General features: G+C 31.7%; 1 protein-coding gene across 8 annotated transcripts in view; it reads left to right on the forward strand.

Annotated features, from left to right (window-relative positions):
- The window catches only part of dlg1 (MAGUK family member discs large 1), a 115,216-nt gene that overhangs the window by 55,998 nt on the left and 43,402 nt on the right, over nt 1-15,816 (forward strand). For 7 of the 8 annotated variants that reach the window (XR_015838974.1, XM_088275220.1, XM_088275221.1 and 4 more), the window contains exon 3: nt 11,861-11,985. Coding sequence is in view for 7 of the 8 variants with exons in the window: in XM_088275220.1 (XP_088131346.1) it covers nt 11,861-11,985 (125 nt within the window). In the remaining variant the exon portion in view is untranslated. The remainder of the gene's footprint in view (nt 1-11,860; nt 11,986-15,816) is intronic. The other variant, XM_088275227.1, reaches the window with a different exon arrangement.

Genomic DNA, 15,816 nt, shown 5'->3' on the forward strand with positions numbered 1-15,816 from the left:
ATATATTTTTTTAAAGTAAGAATTTATTCAAAGTATTGCCCTTCTTTCTCAACTACTTTGGCCCATCTTTCAGGAAGAAGTCGTATTTCCCTATAAAAGAAAACCTTGTCTTTTGAGGGAATCCAATTTTCAACCCATAACTCGACTTCTAGATAACTTTTGAAAATTTCTCCCGATAATCCATGCTGCATGGACCGAAACAGATGATAATCGGATGGTGCGACGTCAGGGGAGTAGGGCGGGTGTGACAGAACCTCCCAGCCGAAGGAGTTTATCTGTTCTTTTATCACTTTGGCAACATGCGGGCGCGCGTTGTCGTGCAGAATGAGAATCGACTCGTGCCTGGCTGCGTATTCTGGACGTTTTTTTTCAATTGCTGTTTTCAGTTTGATCATTTGCTGCTTGTAAACCTCTGCTGTGACTGTTTGGCCTGCTTTGAGAAGCTCGAAAAAAATTACTCCCTGCTGATCCCACCAAATGCAAAGCATCGTTTTTGAGCCGTGAATGTTGCGTCAGCAACACTTCCCGCATGTGCTGCTTGGTTGGTGTAAAAAAAGTCATGTCGCAAGCAAAGAATGTCGCGGTTTTGACGGTTTGAGGCGGTTGAAAGTGCCACGTGGGTGTTCGAGGCAGCGGGGGACAGGAAAACAAAAAAAAACGAAAAATCAATTTAAATCACAGAGAAATATTAAATTTTTATAAACGGCAAGAACTAATTCAACCCCTTAATAATTGGCGGTTATGTATGACGATATGTATGAATGTGGAAGAAGCGAAGAATGTTTGTACAGACAGAGTGGTGTGGTGGATTATTCTTTCCGTCTACCCCTGCGGGAACCGTCACGCTACTTAGTTAGTTGGTTAAAGTCTTTGATAGTGCTTTAAAGCGAAACACTTTTACGCGGTGGCTCTTAATTGAAACCGATATTAATTTTTTTCTAACTGAAGCTTCTTACGGCACCGAAGTCAATTTTCCTCTTACATAATGATGAATGCATTGTACCAGACTTGTGTTTTGTTCCAGCTTTGAACTCCCGTGTTTACAGGGAGGTTGGATAATGAAACCAGCGCGAGGAGAAAGAGTTAGAAACATTGTGACATTTATTACTTGTTGGAATGCTTCCAAGAGCTCCCCATTATGATTTTAGTCTGGAATAGTTTACTCAGTGGCGGCGCTAATCGTTTAACCTTCTGCGGTACCACACTATAATACGGCGGATTAATATTAGAAGTGACTTGACAGAAATAAACACAGCTAAGAATATCTTTTTATTATTACCTTCATATTTATTTCGAACTAAAACGAAATCATTTCATTTTGACATCTCAACATAGATGAAGAAGAATATGGAAGTCTGGGTAATTACAGGGGCAATAATAATAATATTAATAAATAAATTTGGATAATTTACATAGTGCCATTTTCGTAAAATACCTCAGGGGCGCTTCACTGTGAATGAATTGGGGAAAAGAAGAATTTTTTTCAAAAAAGTTTAAATTTAAGTTATCTACATTCTTCTAACCCTTCTTCGCACCCAATGGTGCATAGGGCACTGCATCGTATTGACGCAGTATTATTTTGATCCTTGCTAACATGAAGTCAAGGTGATCACTCCTGCGCTTCAGGGACCTGTCCATGGTAATATTGAATAAATATTACGGTGAAAAAATCACTTATATTTATTTCACCCTCCCCTAGGAATCGAACGCGAGACCTCCAGAACGGTAGCCAAGCGTGCTGACCATTACACTATGGAGGCCGACATCTACATACATTACGTAGTTAAATTGTTAACTTCCATATGGAATCGATGCTCAGGCGTTAATATACAGGGTGACTACCCATTCCATCTCGTTTTACATTAAGTTATTTATCTCTCTTTCTTTACAAGTCACATAACTGTCATAACAAACCAAAATGTCTGTCATACTTAAAAAATATATGCGCGCTTGCGCCTTGCTCTAGTCTAGCTTTCACAAAATACGCAAAGCAATAAACATAACATCTAACCGCCCTAAAGGTAGGATTTTACAAATGGCGCTAGATATATTATTCAAAATTATTTTGTATTTACAAAATTGTTTTGTTAACTTTGTGGTATGGTAATATAACACTCTCCTTATCATTTATCGTTCACTTTGTGTAATACCACGTAAAAACTTTACTTAATAATAATTATTTATTTATCACCAAACATCTGAAGACCATAATTTTAATAAATCAATAGGCATTGAAATTTTACATGTTAAAAAAACTTATCTTCGTTTGGATAATCTAGAAAAAAAATAAAAACCGAAACCAATTAAAGACTTCTTCTTGTAACCCTTATCCGCACCAAATGATACAAAGGGCACTATGTAGTATAGAAGCAGTGTTATCTTGAACGTTAAATATACGAAGAAAAGGTGATCAGCCTTGCACTTCAGGTACCAGTCCAGGTGATATTAAATAAATATTGGACTGAAAAATCATAATATTTATTTTGACCCTCTTGGGAATCGAACCCGGGACCTCCAGCAGGGTAGCCTAGCGCTCTAACCACTACAATATGGAGGGGACTACAATAAAGACTTACCCATACTAAATTATTAATTTTAACTTCAAGTCGGTTTTCAAAAATATTCCCATTATGATTCCTTTATCTTCTTACTCTCTCTTTCAATGAATAATTATAGTAATATTAATTATAATGATGAAGAAGGAGACCATAGCAATTTCACTTCAGTCTACATTGGACCTGATGATGGAGAAACAAAATCCATTCATTGATCTATATTTTTTTTTTACATAATAGGTAAGGTAAATAATAAATGCAACTCCCATCTAAGTGAAAGGCATCTATATATGGCATTTTTTAGTATATGAAAGGCATCCAAGTAAAAAATAAGAAGTAGTGTTTTCAAGTGGTATTACACAAAGTGAACTATGAGTAAAAAAGAGAGTGTTATATTACCATACCACAAAGTTAAGAATGCACAATGTTAAAAATGCTTTTAATATACAAAATAGATAAGGACAGTGTTAAAAAAATTAATAATAGTGCATGTTGGTCTTCGGGTCGACCAAAAATCATATGTGTTAGACATTTTGTGTAGTTTTGAGTGTGTAAATGGTGCTATGGTGGTGAAGGGTAGTATTGTTTGCATGCTGTGTTAGTGATTGTCCTGACGAAGAGATGGGTACGTCTCGAAACCGGTAGACGTAAAAATCTCGGTGAGTGGTTATATACTAATTTTATTAACATTTTTGTAAAAAATAAATAAGTAAAAATTAAAAAAATTAATTATATCTTAATACTATTACGTATATCTTGTGTGATTTTAACAACATCGTATGCAGTTTTATTACATCATACATCCTGAGATAAAGTTTCACCACTGCACAAATTTGCATCGAAGTATAATATGAATCTGTGGTATAATGTAATTTACAGGCTGAAATACATGTGTATATCTGTAACAGCGTCGGAACGATTTTACTCGTTATTTTGTCGAGCTCGCGGTCCAGACTGGTGGAACGTTATATCACAGTGCCAAAACTGTTTTAACGGAAGCAGTGTTTTAACTTCGAGAGTCCAATCTCCAACCCGAATGTGCCTATTCACATTGACTGATAGCGAACGCAATCGTAATTCCTTATGCTTACTAGATTTTCTATAATTTTCTATAATTATACGCGTGACATTCACCATTCTACTAATGAATGACCATCAAACTTCTTTAATTTCGGAAGTTATATTATATTTATGCTTCATTTGAAAACTTACACGTGTTTTCAATTTAATGGCATTGTTGGATGGGAACAACTCATTGAACTCTGTCAAAATACATATTTCAGAGAACAATCATTGGTCATTAACAAAAAAACTTTATAAAATAAAACAACTTTGTTTTAACCACTTTTTATTGGTACACTTTATCCAACCGGTTTCGACAAAAACTTTGTCATCATCAAGGTTTATGTACTAAATTCTAAAACATTGAAATATTCATAATAATATTATATTTTATTATTAATATTTCAATATTATATTATGAATATTATTTATATTCATAATAAAATATTTTAGAATTTAGTACATAAACCCTGACGATGACAAGGTTCTTGTCGAAACCTGTTGGATAAAGTGTACGAATAAAAAGTGGTTAAAACAAAGTTGTTTTATTTTATAAAGTTTATAAAACGTGCCACAAAGTATCTGCGAAAAACATTGTAGAAAAAAAAAACTATCTAACAATATTATTACTTTTCAAAATTTCATGTCCCTAATGTAGAAACCATTTTCAAAAAATAGCAATTTGATAAATAATTTAATAAAAAAACAGTTTGTCTTTGAGATTTTAAAATGATTCAAATGCAAACAATTTCAACAAAAATTTCAAATATTTGGGAACCAAATATTTCAATAACCTCCCCACAGATATAAACAAATATAAGTTATTAAAATTATTTCAAATAAATTAAATGCCAATTAAACATGTTAATTTAATAAAAAAAACTTTTAAAATAATACAAGAAGACAATTATATTAATTAAGTGTAAATAATAAATATTGAGTGTAAGTCCCTCTCCAAGCACAAGAGCTTAGTCTCTTTTTTGGAGAGGCACAGCGTACGTTACTAGTTTAAGATATATTGTAAAAACAAACGTCTAGTAATTGCATTAAATTGTAATATTTTTTGTAGTAAATAAATAAAAATCCATACGCTACTTCTTCGGCAAATCTATGTTTGGAATTAGTTTTTAATAGCAGAAACATTCATGAAGTATAATATTTAAGTATGAAAATATAAATTAGAAGTGCATATGTAAGATTCTTTTCCAAAAATTTCACATTTTAAGAGTGATCATTTTCAATTTTTATTCAACTTTTTTTTGACCAGGTATTTATATATATAATATTTTGAGTATGAAGGAAACCCAGAATTTGTGAAGAAAAAATTGGATACATTAAAAATATTGAGAATAATAATCTTGTTAAAATACATATATTTATATTATTTTTTGACATCTCATCAAAAATGAAGAAGAATATGGAAGTCTGGACTTCCATATTCTTCTTCATCTTTGATGAGATATCAAAAAATTATATGAAAATTACTCCTGTAATTGGAGATAATCCAGATTTTGTGAACAGGTATTTGGATACACTCAAAATGTTGTACATATACAATTTATACTTTTTTCTCATCCATACAAATTTATTTTTTAATACATTTTTCCTCTTTCCGATCAGTATTGTTCCAGGAATTGCGTGAACTCGTTGAATAATTCACTAAAAGTGCCTGTTAATATTACCTGCTCCGCTGATAAATGATGGCTTCTCGCCTAACTTATTTTCCCACCCTTGTATACGTACATCGCGGGGTGGAATACCAAAAATCTGTTTCCAAAATACATAATATGTCTGTGCTTTTCGCTCGGTCTTGTATTACGTAAAACCTCCCCCATGTAGCTGTGTACAATCTACACTTTGCTACTTACTTCATATCAAGTATGTACGTTGCCGTTGCGGTTTTAAACTAGGTTTCCCACAGTGAAAACTAAAAACTAGTTGACTAACTAACGTCGAAAAAACTAACTAACTTAAAGTCAATAGTTGACCTGATATATTTATATATACAATATATATATATATATATATATATATATATATATATATATATATATATATATATATATATATATATATATATATATATATATATATACAATATATATATATATATATATATACACACACAAATATTAATAATTTTATTTTATACCCTTATCCGCTGGTGCATAGGGCAATGCATCATATAAACGCAGTGTTATCTTGATCATTAACACATGAAGGAAAGGTGATTAGCCCTCCGCTTCAGGTACCTACTACTCCAGGGTAATATTGAATGAATATTAGTGTGAAAAAATCACTTATGTTTATTTAACCCCCCGCCCTGGGAATCGAACCCGTGACCTTCAGTACTGTAGTCGAGCGTGCTGACTATTGACTTTACGTAACGTTAACGTAACACAATTTTTTTATATATCTACCAGGTGAGGCTTTTTAAACTTTGATCGTTTAAAAAAATGACGGGGTGGGTACAGGGAAAAATAATTACGTTTTGAAATCAATCTGACGTAAAAATCATAGCATGTGTTTGAGAGCAGATTGATTACGGCCGGTGAACAATAGGGTCGAGGGGCGGAAGGGTGAGGAGAGGAGAGTCGCCTCCCGAACGTCACCGCGCTGTATATTTTGGGAATATGGGGCAAGGTCTGAAGCGTAGTTTACACTGGTAGACTTATCAGTAGAGCACACTAGCATATTTTTCCCCAAACGACCTCACTTTATCTAACGTCTACGGATGGTATGGTGCAGAAGATATATTTTTCCCATTTCAATGCAAATTAACGAAGAAGAAAAGAGATAAACCAAGGAACAGAAGATTGAGGATCATGCATTTAATACCGTCTTGGTACCCGGCGATCATAAACGTAAAGATGTCAGAAAGCGTTAGACAGTGTGGCGGTACGTTAATAGGTTGAATTTACAAGGGGTTTGACCACCACGGTAGTTTGTTAAGTGAATGAGGTGACGGAAAACACATTGCATAAAACTAGATGGTACTATTTAACAGACGTGATTTCTAAATGATTATATTTGATCAAAGGTGCTGCATCATAAGGGCGTTTTCTTATTGTAATGTGCTGCATTGTTTTGTTGTATTTTTATGTCATGGTTAAGACTTTGTTCTAGGTTGTAAGTTAGGGTTAAATTTTTTTGTTTTCCATCGTTTGTTCCATTATTTGTGCCAAGAAAAAAATCGCAACTGGTGAAAGGGATTTTGATGAATAATTGTTGAGCGGGAAATGCGATGACTGAGCATTTTCTGCAAATGTCTTTGCACTATTTCGTGTCTGTCTGCTACGCTGGTTGGGGTTGTAGAGGCGTCTGTGTACCGGCTAACGTCGGGTTGGAATCATATCTAGATGACTAACTGAACTAAATAACTACTAATCAATTTCACTGCCTACACTGGGGCACTTCTAGAAACTTGGTGGTAGTTTTACAAATTTTTATTTATTTAGAATGACAGTGACAGGGATAAAAAGCTATTAAATGTAAATTTACACAAAAACTGGGATACAATTTCGTTTCACATTTTCTAAAATTTTCGTAGTTACTACTTAGTTCAGATAATAAAACTTCTTTGCAAAAGAAGTCTGTCAGGAAGCCTTGATGCTTCTGTATCAGCTCCAAGAATAGGGTTGGCAGAGCTTTCAACGAAAAAAAGCCTAGATGACGGACGTAAAAATGTGATTCAAAATGTTGTCCAGAGCCATGATGTAAACCCAAAAAACGATATCAGGAAAAATGAGAGAAAAAAGAGTATAAAATAAAAACAAAAGACTTATATCTTCAGCAATAATACTCATTTACGTTAGGTAAGTATTACTGGGAGAAAGATAGAGTAAAGGGTTCTATTAAATATCGCTTACTCCTTTAAACAACGTCATATATCAAAAAACTTGATTTTTCAGGAGGAACGTTTTTAAAGATTAAAAATATAACACAATGTATTAAAAATAAATATCAAGCCACTTTTTGAACTTTTTACTGTGCAACAGATCTTTTTAGGTAAAACCTGATTGTTTTTTCTCAATTTGAAAAATATTTTTTTTATTTAAAAAAACAATAAAACAATAACACTTTCTTCAAAATTCAAAAAACCATCACTTTCTGCCCTTTAAATATTCTGTTAAAAATATGCCGCTTTTGCTGGGATAGAGTACATTTTTTGGGCATTCCGAAAACATGCATAACTGAAAATTGACGATTTTTTATATATGACGTTGAAAGGAGTGAGCGATGTGTGTTATACTACACTACTAACTTAAACACTATAAATTTCGATCATGCTAAAAACCGGCAAAGTATCTACTTCTTTTATCAATCTACCATTGTAAACTAGGCTTAATAAGCGACCACAGTATCTCAACATGTGGTCCGTAAAGGTAAGCCAAAAGCGGCCCATTTCTTTAATAAACACGCAACATATTTCAGCTTACACGTCATTTTCCTTGGGAAGAAATAGGTACCTATTATAAGTATAACATACATGATTAAACTGTGATATAAATTTACGTGTGCACAGTTTATTAACGTGAGAATAAACCTACTTATTATTAATGGCGCTCTTATACGAGCTATTTAATAACAGTCCTAAACAAAATCAATGTATATACAATATTTTAATTGTCTCTTCATACTCTTAGAAGTTATTTTTAACTTTTTTGACATCTCAACATAGCTGAAGAAGAATATGGAAGTCTGCGCAATTACAGGGCTTACGACTACTAAGATCGGAAAGAGTCTCTGCTTAATAAAAGCTTTCCTCGCTTCAACATAGATGGCTGTTGTGAATTCACACATACTGTGTCACGAGTTTGATCAATACTTTTAGAAGTTCCAAAAATTGTGAATGTTGATTTTTTAAATTATATGATAGTCACATATTTTAAATTTTCTTTTAGGATAACAGTGAGATTCGTTCTAAAAATATGGATGTCTCAAATTATTGACGAAAATTATACGCAGCGCGCAACATTTTCCCGCGGTACCTACTAAACATATGGTACATATGTGTCGCCTACTTTCAAAATCCACCAGATCCTTGTAAATCGATTTTACGAAAAATGCAAAATTCACCGGGTAACATTTATGTTTAAAATATTTGTCTATCTTTAGATAAAATATTATGAAATAAATAATTTTAAGCTTTTTTTCAGTATTTAAAAAAAATACACGAGACACAAACCGATAATGACGTCATCTTAATTTTTGACCTATCCCCGCTCTCTGATTGGCTGATATGGGTCAGAAGGCAAGTTCCATGAATATAGCGGAATTTGAAATACAACGCTGTTTTTAAGTATTTTTTAGCAAGGTTTTCAAGTATATAAATATTTTAAACAATAAAACCCACAATTGGCATTCCGATAGGGTATTTATTTTAAAATGTTATTAAATTGGATCTGGCGGATTTTGAAAGTAGGCGACACATATACTTGTATTGACAGAATTTCAAATCGCTCTACCGCAAAGTACATGTATGTTTGTTAGGTATTATGTAGATTTTATAATGTTGATGCAGGTGGCAATCGAACCCAAAATGTTGATTAACTTAAAACTCACAAACCTCTGCAATGCGGATGTGAACGACATTCATAATGGGGCATAGTTGCAAAATTAGAATTCTTCACGAAAGGCGTTTTCGCGACATTCTCGAAAAACTGTCTCTCAAAACTGAAAAACCACTCTCTAAAAGCAGCACATACTCGAACATGAACAATGTTGAAATTTTAACTCCTTGAAAAAAACACTCTATATCTAAATCTAATATACAACATTTTGAGTGTGTCCAAATACTTGTTCACAAATCTGGATTATCTCCAATTATAGGAGCTAATTTTCATATTATTTTTTGACATCTCATCAAAAATGAAGAAGAATATAAAAGTCTGGGTATGGTCAAATTATAAGCTAAAATAATAAAAAGAAAATGATATTTTCTAGCGTTTCTCATGTATGTTATTATAATCCAGGATTTGGATCTCACATACTGATATAAGAGTTTCTTCTCAATAAAAAGCTTCTTTTCATCTCACCAATAGATGTCTCTAGTTAAGTTCTAGTGATTTAATAACAATGTTTCTGGATGATTCGTATATATAGAACTTCCAAGAATTTGAGTAGTGTGGTTGTCAATAATGGGTATAATTGGTGAATGTTACACGTGTGTAAAGTGATCACTTATTCCAGCCTATGACGGTCGTCAGCCCCGTAAATGCCCAGACTTCCATATTCTTCTTAATTTTTGATGATATGTCAAAAAATAATAGAAGATCTACACGAAAATAACTCCTATAATTGGAGATAATCCAGATTTGTGGACAAGTATTCGGACACACCCAAAATGTTGAAAAGTTTCAACTCTAGTAATTCCACGAATTCATAAATAAAATTAATATTATTCAAATGGGATTAAAGAATAATTGTGATTTTTATAGTTCTCATGGGAATTTAAAAGACGCAGAAAGTGAAAATATTTTTTTTCTATTTTATTTCAGCTTTTATAAATAATAAAAAAAATACGGCTGTGAAATCAGAGAACATAAAAAAGCTGTAATAATAACCTTAATGGATTAATACTTATAACATGCAAATATCACATAATATTTATTCGCCGTAAATTACATAGGTTTTGGTAGCATGAAAAGCTGAAAAATATGTTTTTATACGTTTTTGTTAAATAGTAACACCCCGTCTTACGTAGAAATTACGTTTCTAACGTTATTTTTGAAGGGTGCATTGTTTCCGTTTGATTTTGGCTATAAAATTGGTATTTAAAAAATATCTGAAAGCTATTTTATTTATTGTTTCGGCATTAACTTTGTGGTAAGACATGTTATAATAATTAAAGAAAACACTTTGTTTTTTACTAACCCCTTCCCCTTACTTTCCCCTCTCCTTATTTATAGAAAAAATTTATATTTTATATTTTAGTTATTATACAGACCTGAATGATGGAAGTTTAACTTCTGAAACATGTAGTCTTTAATAAAAACTCAAGTGGTAAAAAACAAAGTGTTTTCTTTAATTATCTGAAAGCTAAACAATTAAAAACAGTTAAAATGTAATTTTAAACACTCTTCTTATCATCCATTGTTCGCTTTGTGTAATACCACATTTATAAACACTTATTCGTAACTACCGGTTTCGGAAAATCATTCCATCATCAGGTCGTTAAAATAAAGTGATTACGATTTGACATTTGTATAAAAATACAATTTTCATCGAGAGAAAGACGACAATTTTGTCTTCTTTCGTAAAGTGTTTTATTGCCATACCACAAAGTTATCAATGCTTTTAATATACAAAATATAAAATAGTAATTTATTCCCAAAAATAGATAAGAGTATGATAACTATGTGTGAACTTAATATTAGAATGTCAATGTTATATGTATCTAAAAACTATATCACTAGTAACGTGTATTATTGAGACGTCATAATACTCGCTCCCATCTTTTTTTAGAATCCTCATTAATTCTGGCGATTTACGTGTATTTTTACGCAAATGCCAATTCACGTAAACGGGTGCTTACGTAACTCGGGATATCTCAGTATTTCGTTTATTTTTCGTTAGTAAAAGGTTACTACAGTACGTTGTCCCGAGATACCCCTAGATCTGAATTTGGGTAGCCGCAACTCGGGTCATTACCCTCGTCACGTTATTTTTCATTTTATAATTTCAGTTGGCTGAAAAAAATACGACCATCGAGTAACGTAAGATCAACTACACGTATGTAATTAGAACATTTTACGAGTGCTGTTTTTTATGTTAACATTCTAGCTAGTCTTTGCTCTTCCCTATACGAGAAATATACGGTGGATAGTGACATAGACAGTCTACTCTAATCTATTTTTCTAAGACCAAATTTTACAGGAGAGCAAAAACAAACTTGTGAAATTAAATAACTCATTTGTTTTATGTATTTTTATATGTACAAATCTTTAAAAAAAAATAAGTATTGCAACAACAGCTTTATCATTTTGCCAAATTATGGAAGACACTATTTTAGACATTTTGTGGAACAAACTTAGAAAATGAAAAATTTGACAGATATACCCCTTTGCGTTTACACTACCGAGATTATTATATCAAAAAATTCAAATAAATATTGAAAAACGTCAATGTAAAGTTTCTTGAATTAATGGAAACGGAGAAAGTGTATAAATAATGGTCTTAAATCAAATTTTTTCTTGTTCTTGGAAATTTCGTTGATTTTAATTGTTTATTTTTTATTCCAGATATCCAAGAATTCTACGAATTAACACTACTGGACGAATCCAAAACTGTGCAGCAGAAGACTGTAGAGACAAACCGAATAGCGAATAAATGGGAGGTGAGCGCAGAAGTTGCCGCCCTTCAGAATGTAAGTCTCCCGCCAAAACACGCGAATTGTCGATGGTCCGGATAGAAGCGCCGAATCTAGAAGGGTAACACGACAATATTCTTATTTTGAACAACCATAAAAACAGTACTTGAATAACGGGTAGGCACTTAAATATTTATAGATTATAGACAGATAAGATGAACACAGGAAGGCTGACCTATTTTAAATGAAAAGAAATTGAAAAAAACGGTAAGTTTGTGTCGGTTAGTTTAAACCTATTTGAACTAGGTAAAGCAGGAATAATTGACTTTTATTTTTAAATTAATAAATATTAAAAAATCGCACATTACAGAAAAGTTTTGTCCCCAACTTTCCAATGTGTTTTGATCATTGATTTTTCTAAGAATCATTGATTCGTTGATACGGGATAAAAAATGTGTTTTTTTCTGGTTTGATTTGGAATACAATTCAGATGATAGGTTGATTAGAAAGCATATTATCTATTATTGAAGTGAAGTTAGGCGGCGTTTCGATAGTTGATAATTGGATGAGAATCGAATTTTCAAGGTCGCGTCACGTTTAATAGGCACATTTCGTTACATTTGAGAAAAAATGATAAATGTCATTGTGTTTTGTGATTATTTACGTTTTTATCGTCATCATAAGCCATTAATATCATTATTACCAATTGAAGCACCGATCAATGATGGTGTAAATATTAAATAAACAGAATTTTTGTTGAAAATTTTGTTTTGTTATAAGTATTTATTTTTAGATGCTATCTCTCTCTCTCTCTCTGTCTCTCACATTGAATCTCTTTTATTTTATTTTTTTAAGAACAATCACTTCTATCATGTGTACTGTGCTGCACGCCAATTAAAAAAATTATATATTTGTGATACTAATCGTCATGATTAAGTATTTTTTCCAATATGCGGTAAACGATTTTTTCCAATAATTTTACTTATTTTTATTCATTTTGATAGATAATATTATATTTATGACTATATTTAAAAAATCTTTTTAAAGATTGATAAATAAATTTATTTTAATTAAAGAATAAGATTTTTTAAAACTTTTTTAACGCAATATTTAATGTGATTTCAAATCATTTAGTAAATATCGCTATGGTTTAGAGTTAGATCATACCTTTCTGAGTTTGATCGAAAGCAATTTCATAATGCATGGTGGAGGATGTCAAACGAACAACAATTTGTTATAGGGGATGACTGGAAGGGTGGAAGGTATTCAGGATTAATGTTCCATAGCGGGGTTTGAATAATGCTAAAAAAACACAAGGCTTTGAAAAAGGGAGTTTTCGAGGCGACCTTCGACTGAAGGTGATAAATTACGTTATTTCTGCAAACCGCTCATTCAATACCCATTACTGAAAATCGTTTAAAGATGACCAAAACAAATAAGTCAGTATTTTGAAAAACGCAGAGTGTATTTTTACCAAGAGAGCTTATTTTTACCTTTCTCCTTCTCTCTACATTATATCTTTCTTCCCTCTAGTGTAACGAAATGTGACGCGTTCACTATGAATTCTCTTGTATGTATCGGTTATCGAATCACCGCCTAAAAAATAAAATAAAAAAGAAATAATAGACTTGATATTGTTACGAAAAAAAACAAAATTCCATATTACCAAGTCTAGGAATTACCAAATATGAAATTATAACGGATATCTTTAAAGAAAAGAAGAAAAAAGGTCTTTATATCCATTTATGAAACTAAAGTTTAAAATAAATAAAAATTACATCAAATATGTAAAGATAATACACGCAATTTTTATTTTATTAAAATATCGAGTAAAAATAATATGATTAATTCGGAAACATGAGGGTCCATGTCCTCGTAGGATATTACATCAATTTGGCATTCGAAAAAATCGTTTGTAGGGTTTAACCAAAAAATCTGTCTCTCGAGTTCAAAATGTTTTATTTTGAAATTGCGTTTGATTATTCAATAGGCCGTGAGTAGATTTCAGGAACAGATCGAAATAGTTGTAGAAATTTTGAGATGTTCGTGAATATGTGAAGTATAGGTATTTCTTATTTTAGCAGATGGAACTTATCACGCACGTTCAAGTGCAAAACGTGCCAACTGTAAAATTTAACATATTAGTTATTTCTTTATGTCTGGACTTTGAATCCCAATTTACTACAATATATTATTATTAGGTAAGCAATGAAAACTATCGATTTATATATAAAATTATAGTTTTAGATTATATCAGTAAGGTAGTAAAGAAAACAAATATATTTAAGGGTCAAATAGTGTCGGAAAAGTCGATAACCCGTGCAAGTATTATTTATAAATTGACAACTTCCTTCTAGCTCCGAGTTTAGCTTATAATAGGCACAAAAGTTAAATCCAGTTAGAGGTAGCCAGGTAGGTACTCGTACACGAATTTCGAGGAGCGTGTTTATTTCTCTCGCGTGGAGTTTAGAGTTATTTGGGCAATTCCACGATTGTGGGAGGCATGTGGAGCACAAAGTTTACCACTTAATTACGAATTACCCATCGGCCGAATGTGTCATTATCACGAGGCTTTAAAAGTTTCAGTTGACAACAATGCCGCGACAATCTGCGTGTTAGCGTATCTTTCTGTGACATCTCTACTCTGTTACTGATTATTTACCTAACGCTCTTGTTGGACTTTTTCCAAATTTCTCTTACATAATTTCACAAATGTCTGGGGCATCCCAGATGGCAAATTAAATTAAGACAACTTTGGCGAATTCGCGTGATGAAATTTAATTTATATTACGGTTGTTACAGAAAGAGAGACTTTATTTTAACATCCAGTTTTCATATTAAAACTATACAATCAATATCCTTATTACCCATAATTCCCCTCCAATGATAATTGCAGCGGAATTATCACATTTAACTTACACATAATTATTATGGATTTTTTCAAGAAAATACTTCTCTAGTAAATTTTCAAGGTCGTCACGAAGACTTGTAACGGAAGTTCTGGGTCCACGTAGAATAAATAAGTATTTAAAAAAAGGAGAGCCAAAGTAATATTTTTTAGTTGCAATTACTATGATAATGTGGATTTGTAAAAAAAAACACCTAAGTACCGACAAAAATATTTACACTCTCCAAATACAAGAGCTAATATCTTTTTAAGGAGATGTAGGTACAATCAATTTAACAATAACATAAATTTTTTAAACATATTTCTCATATAATTTTAATTCACACATTTATATGAGTTGTGAAACTCATAAATAATGTAGTTTTTAATTAATTTATTTTTCCGTTGGACACCAGTACTTCGTACTAAAAGAAAACATCCTGTCCATGTAAACTAATTTTAAACATTACGTGACGTCATATATATGATGTCGAAAAAATTGATAATACCCTTTTTATATATTTGTATCAACATCATCGTTTTCCCGAGTTTTCCATACACTTGCTTTGCTAGTTTTAAATAGTTATTAATCCACATTTCAGTGTAAAATCATAACAATACACTAGTTTTATACATACTTACATTTCATTATTACATTTTATTACCACATGATATTGTTGATTATAAGTAATGTCATAATTTCATTTTAAATGATGTAAATAAAAATCGTCATCTATAAAACATCGCTCTTGTAACAATATACCGCTAATTAGAAAATATCATACCAATATCCCTTAGGAATGCATACTTTAGTTTTCCATTCTGGTGTTTGTGAAATTATCATCTCTTGCCCCGTTTTTTTATGTGTACTTTGACAAAAAGACAGTAGAATAATGGATACAATACTTTGTTCAAATATTTTTTCCAAAAAAAAGCATTGTGAACAATTAATTCCTTTTTTCATTGTACATATTATGTATGCACAGTTTTATTTTATTCGC

This window comes from Brachycentrus maculatus, unplaced genomic scaffold (genome assembly GCF_059751285.1).
Source record: "Brachycentrus maculatus isolate JH-2025_06_01 unplaced genomic scaffold, ASM5975128v1 h1tg000823l, whole genome shotgun sequence".
In the NCBI taxonomy this organism is placed as follows: domain Eukaryota; kingdom Metazoa; phylum Arthropoda; class Insecta; order Trichoptera; family Brachycentridae; genus Brachycentrus; species Brachycentrus maculatus.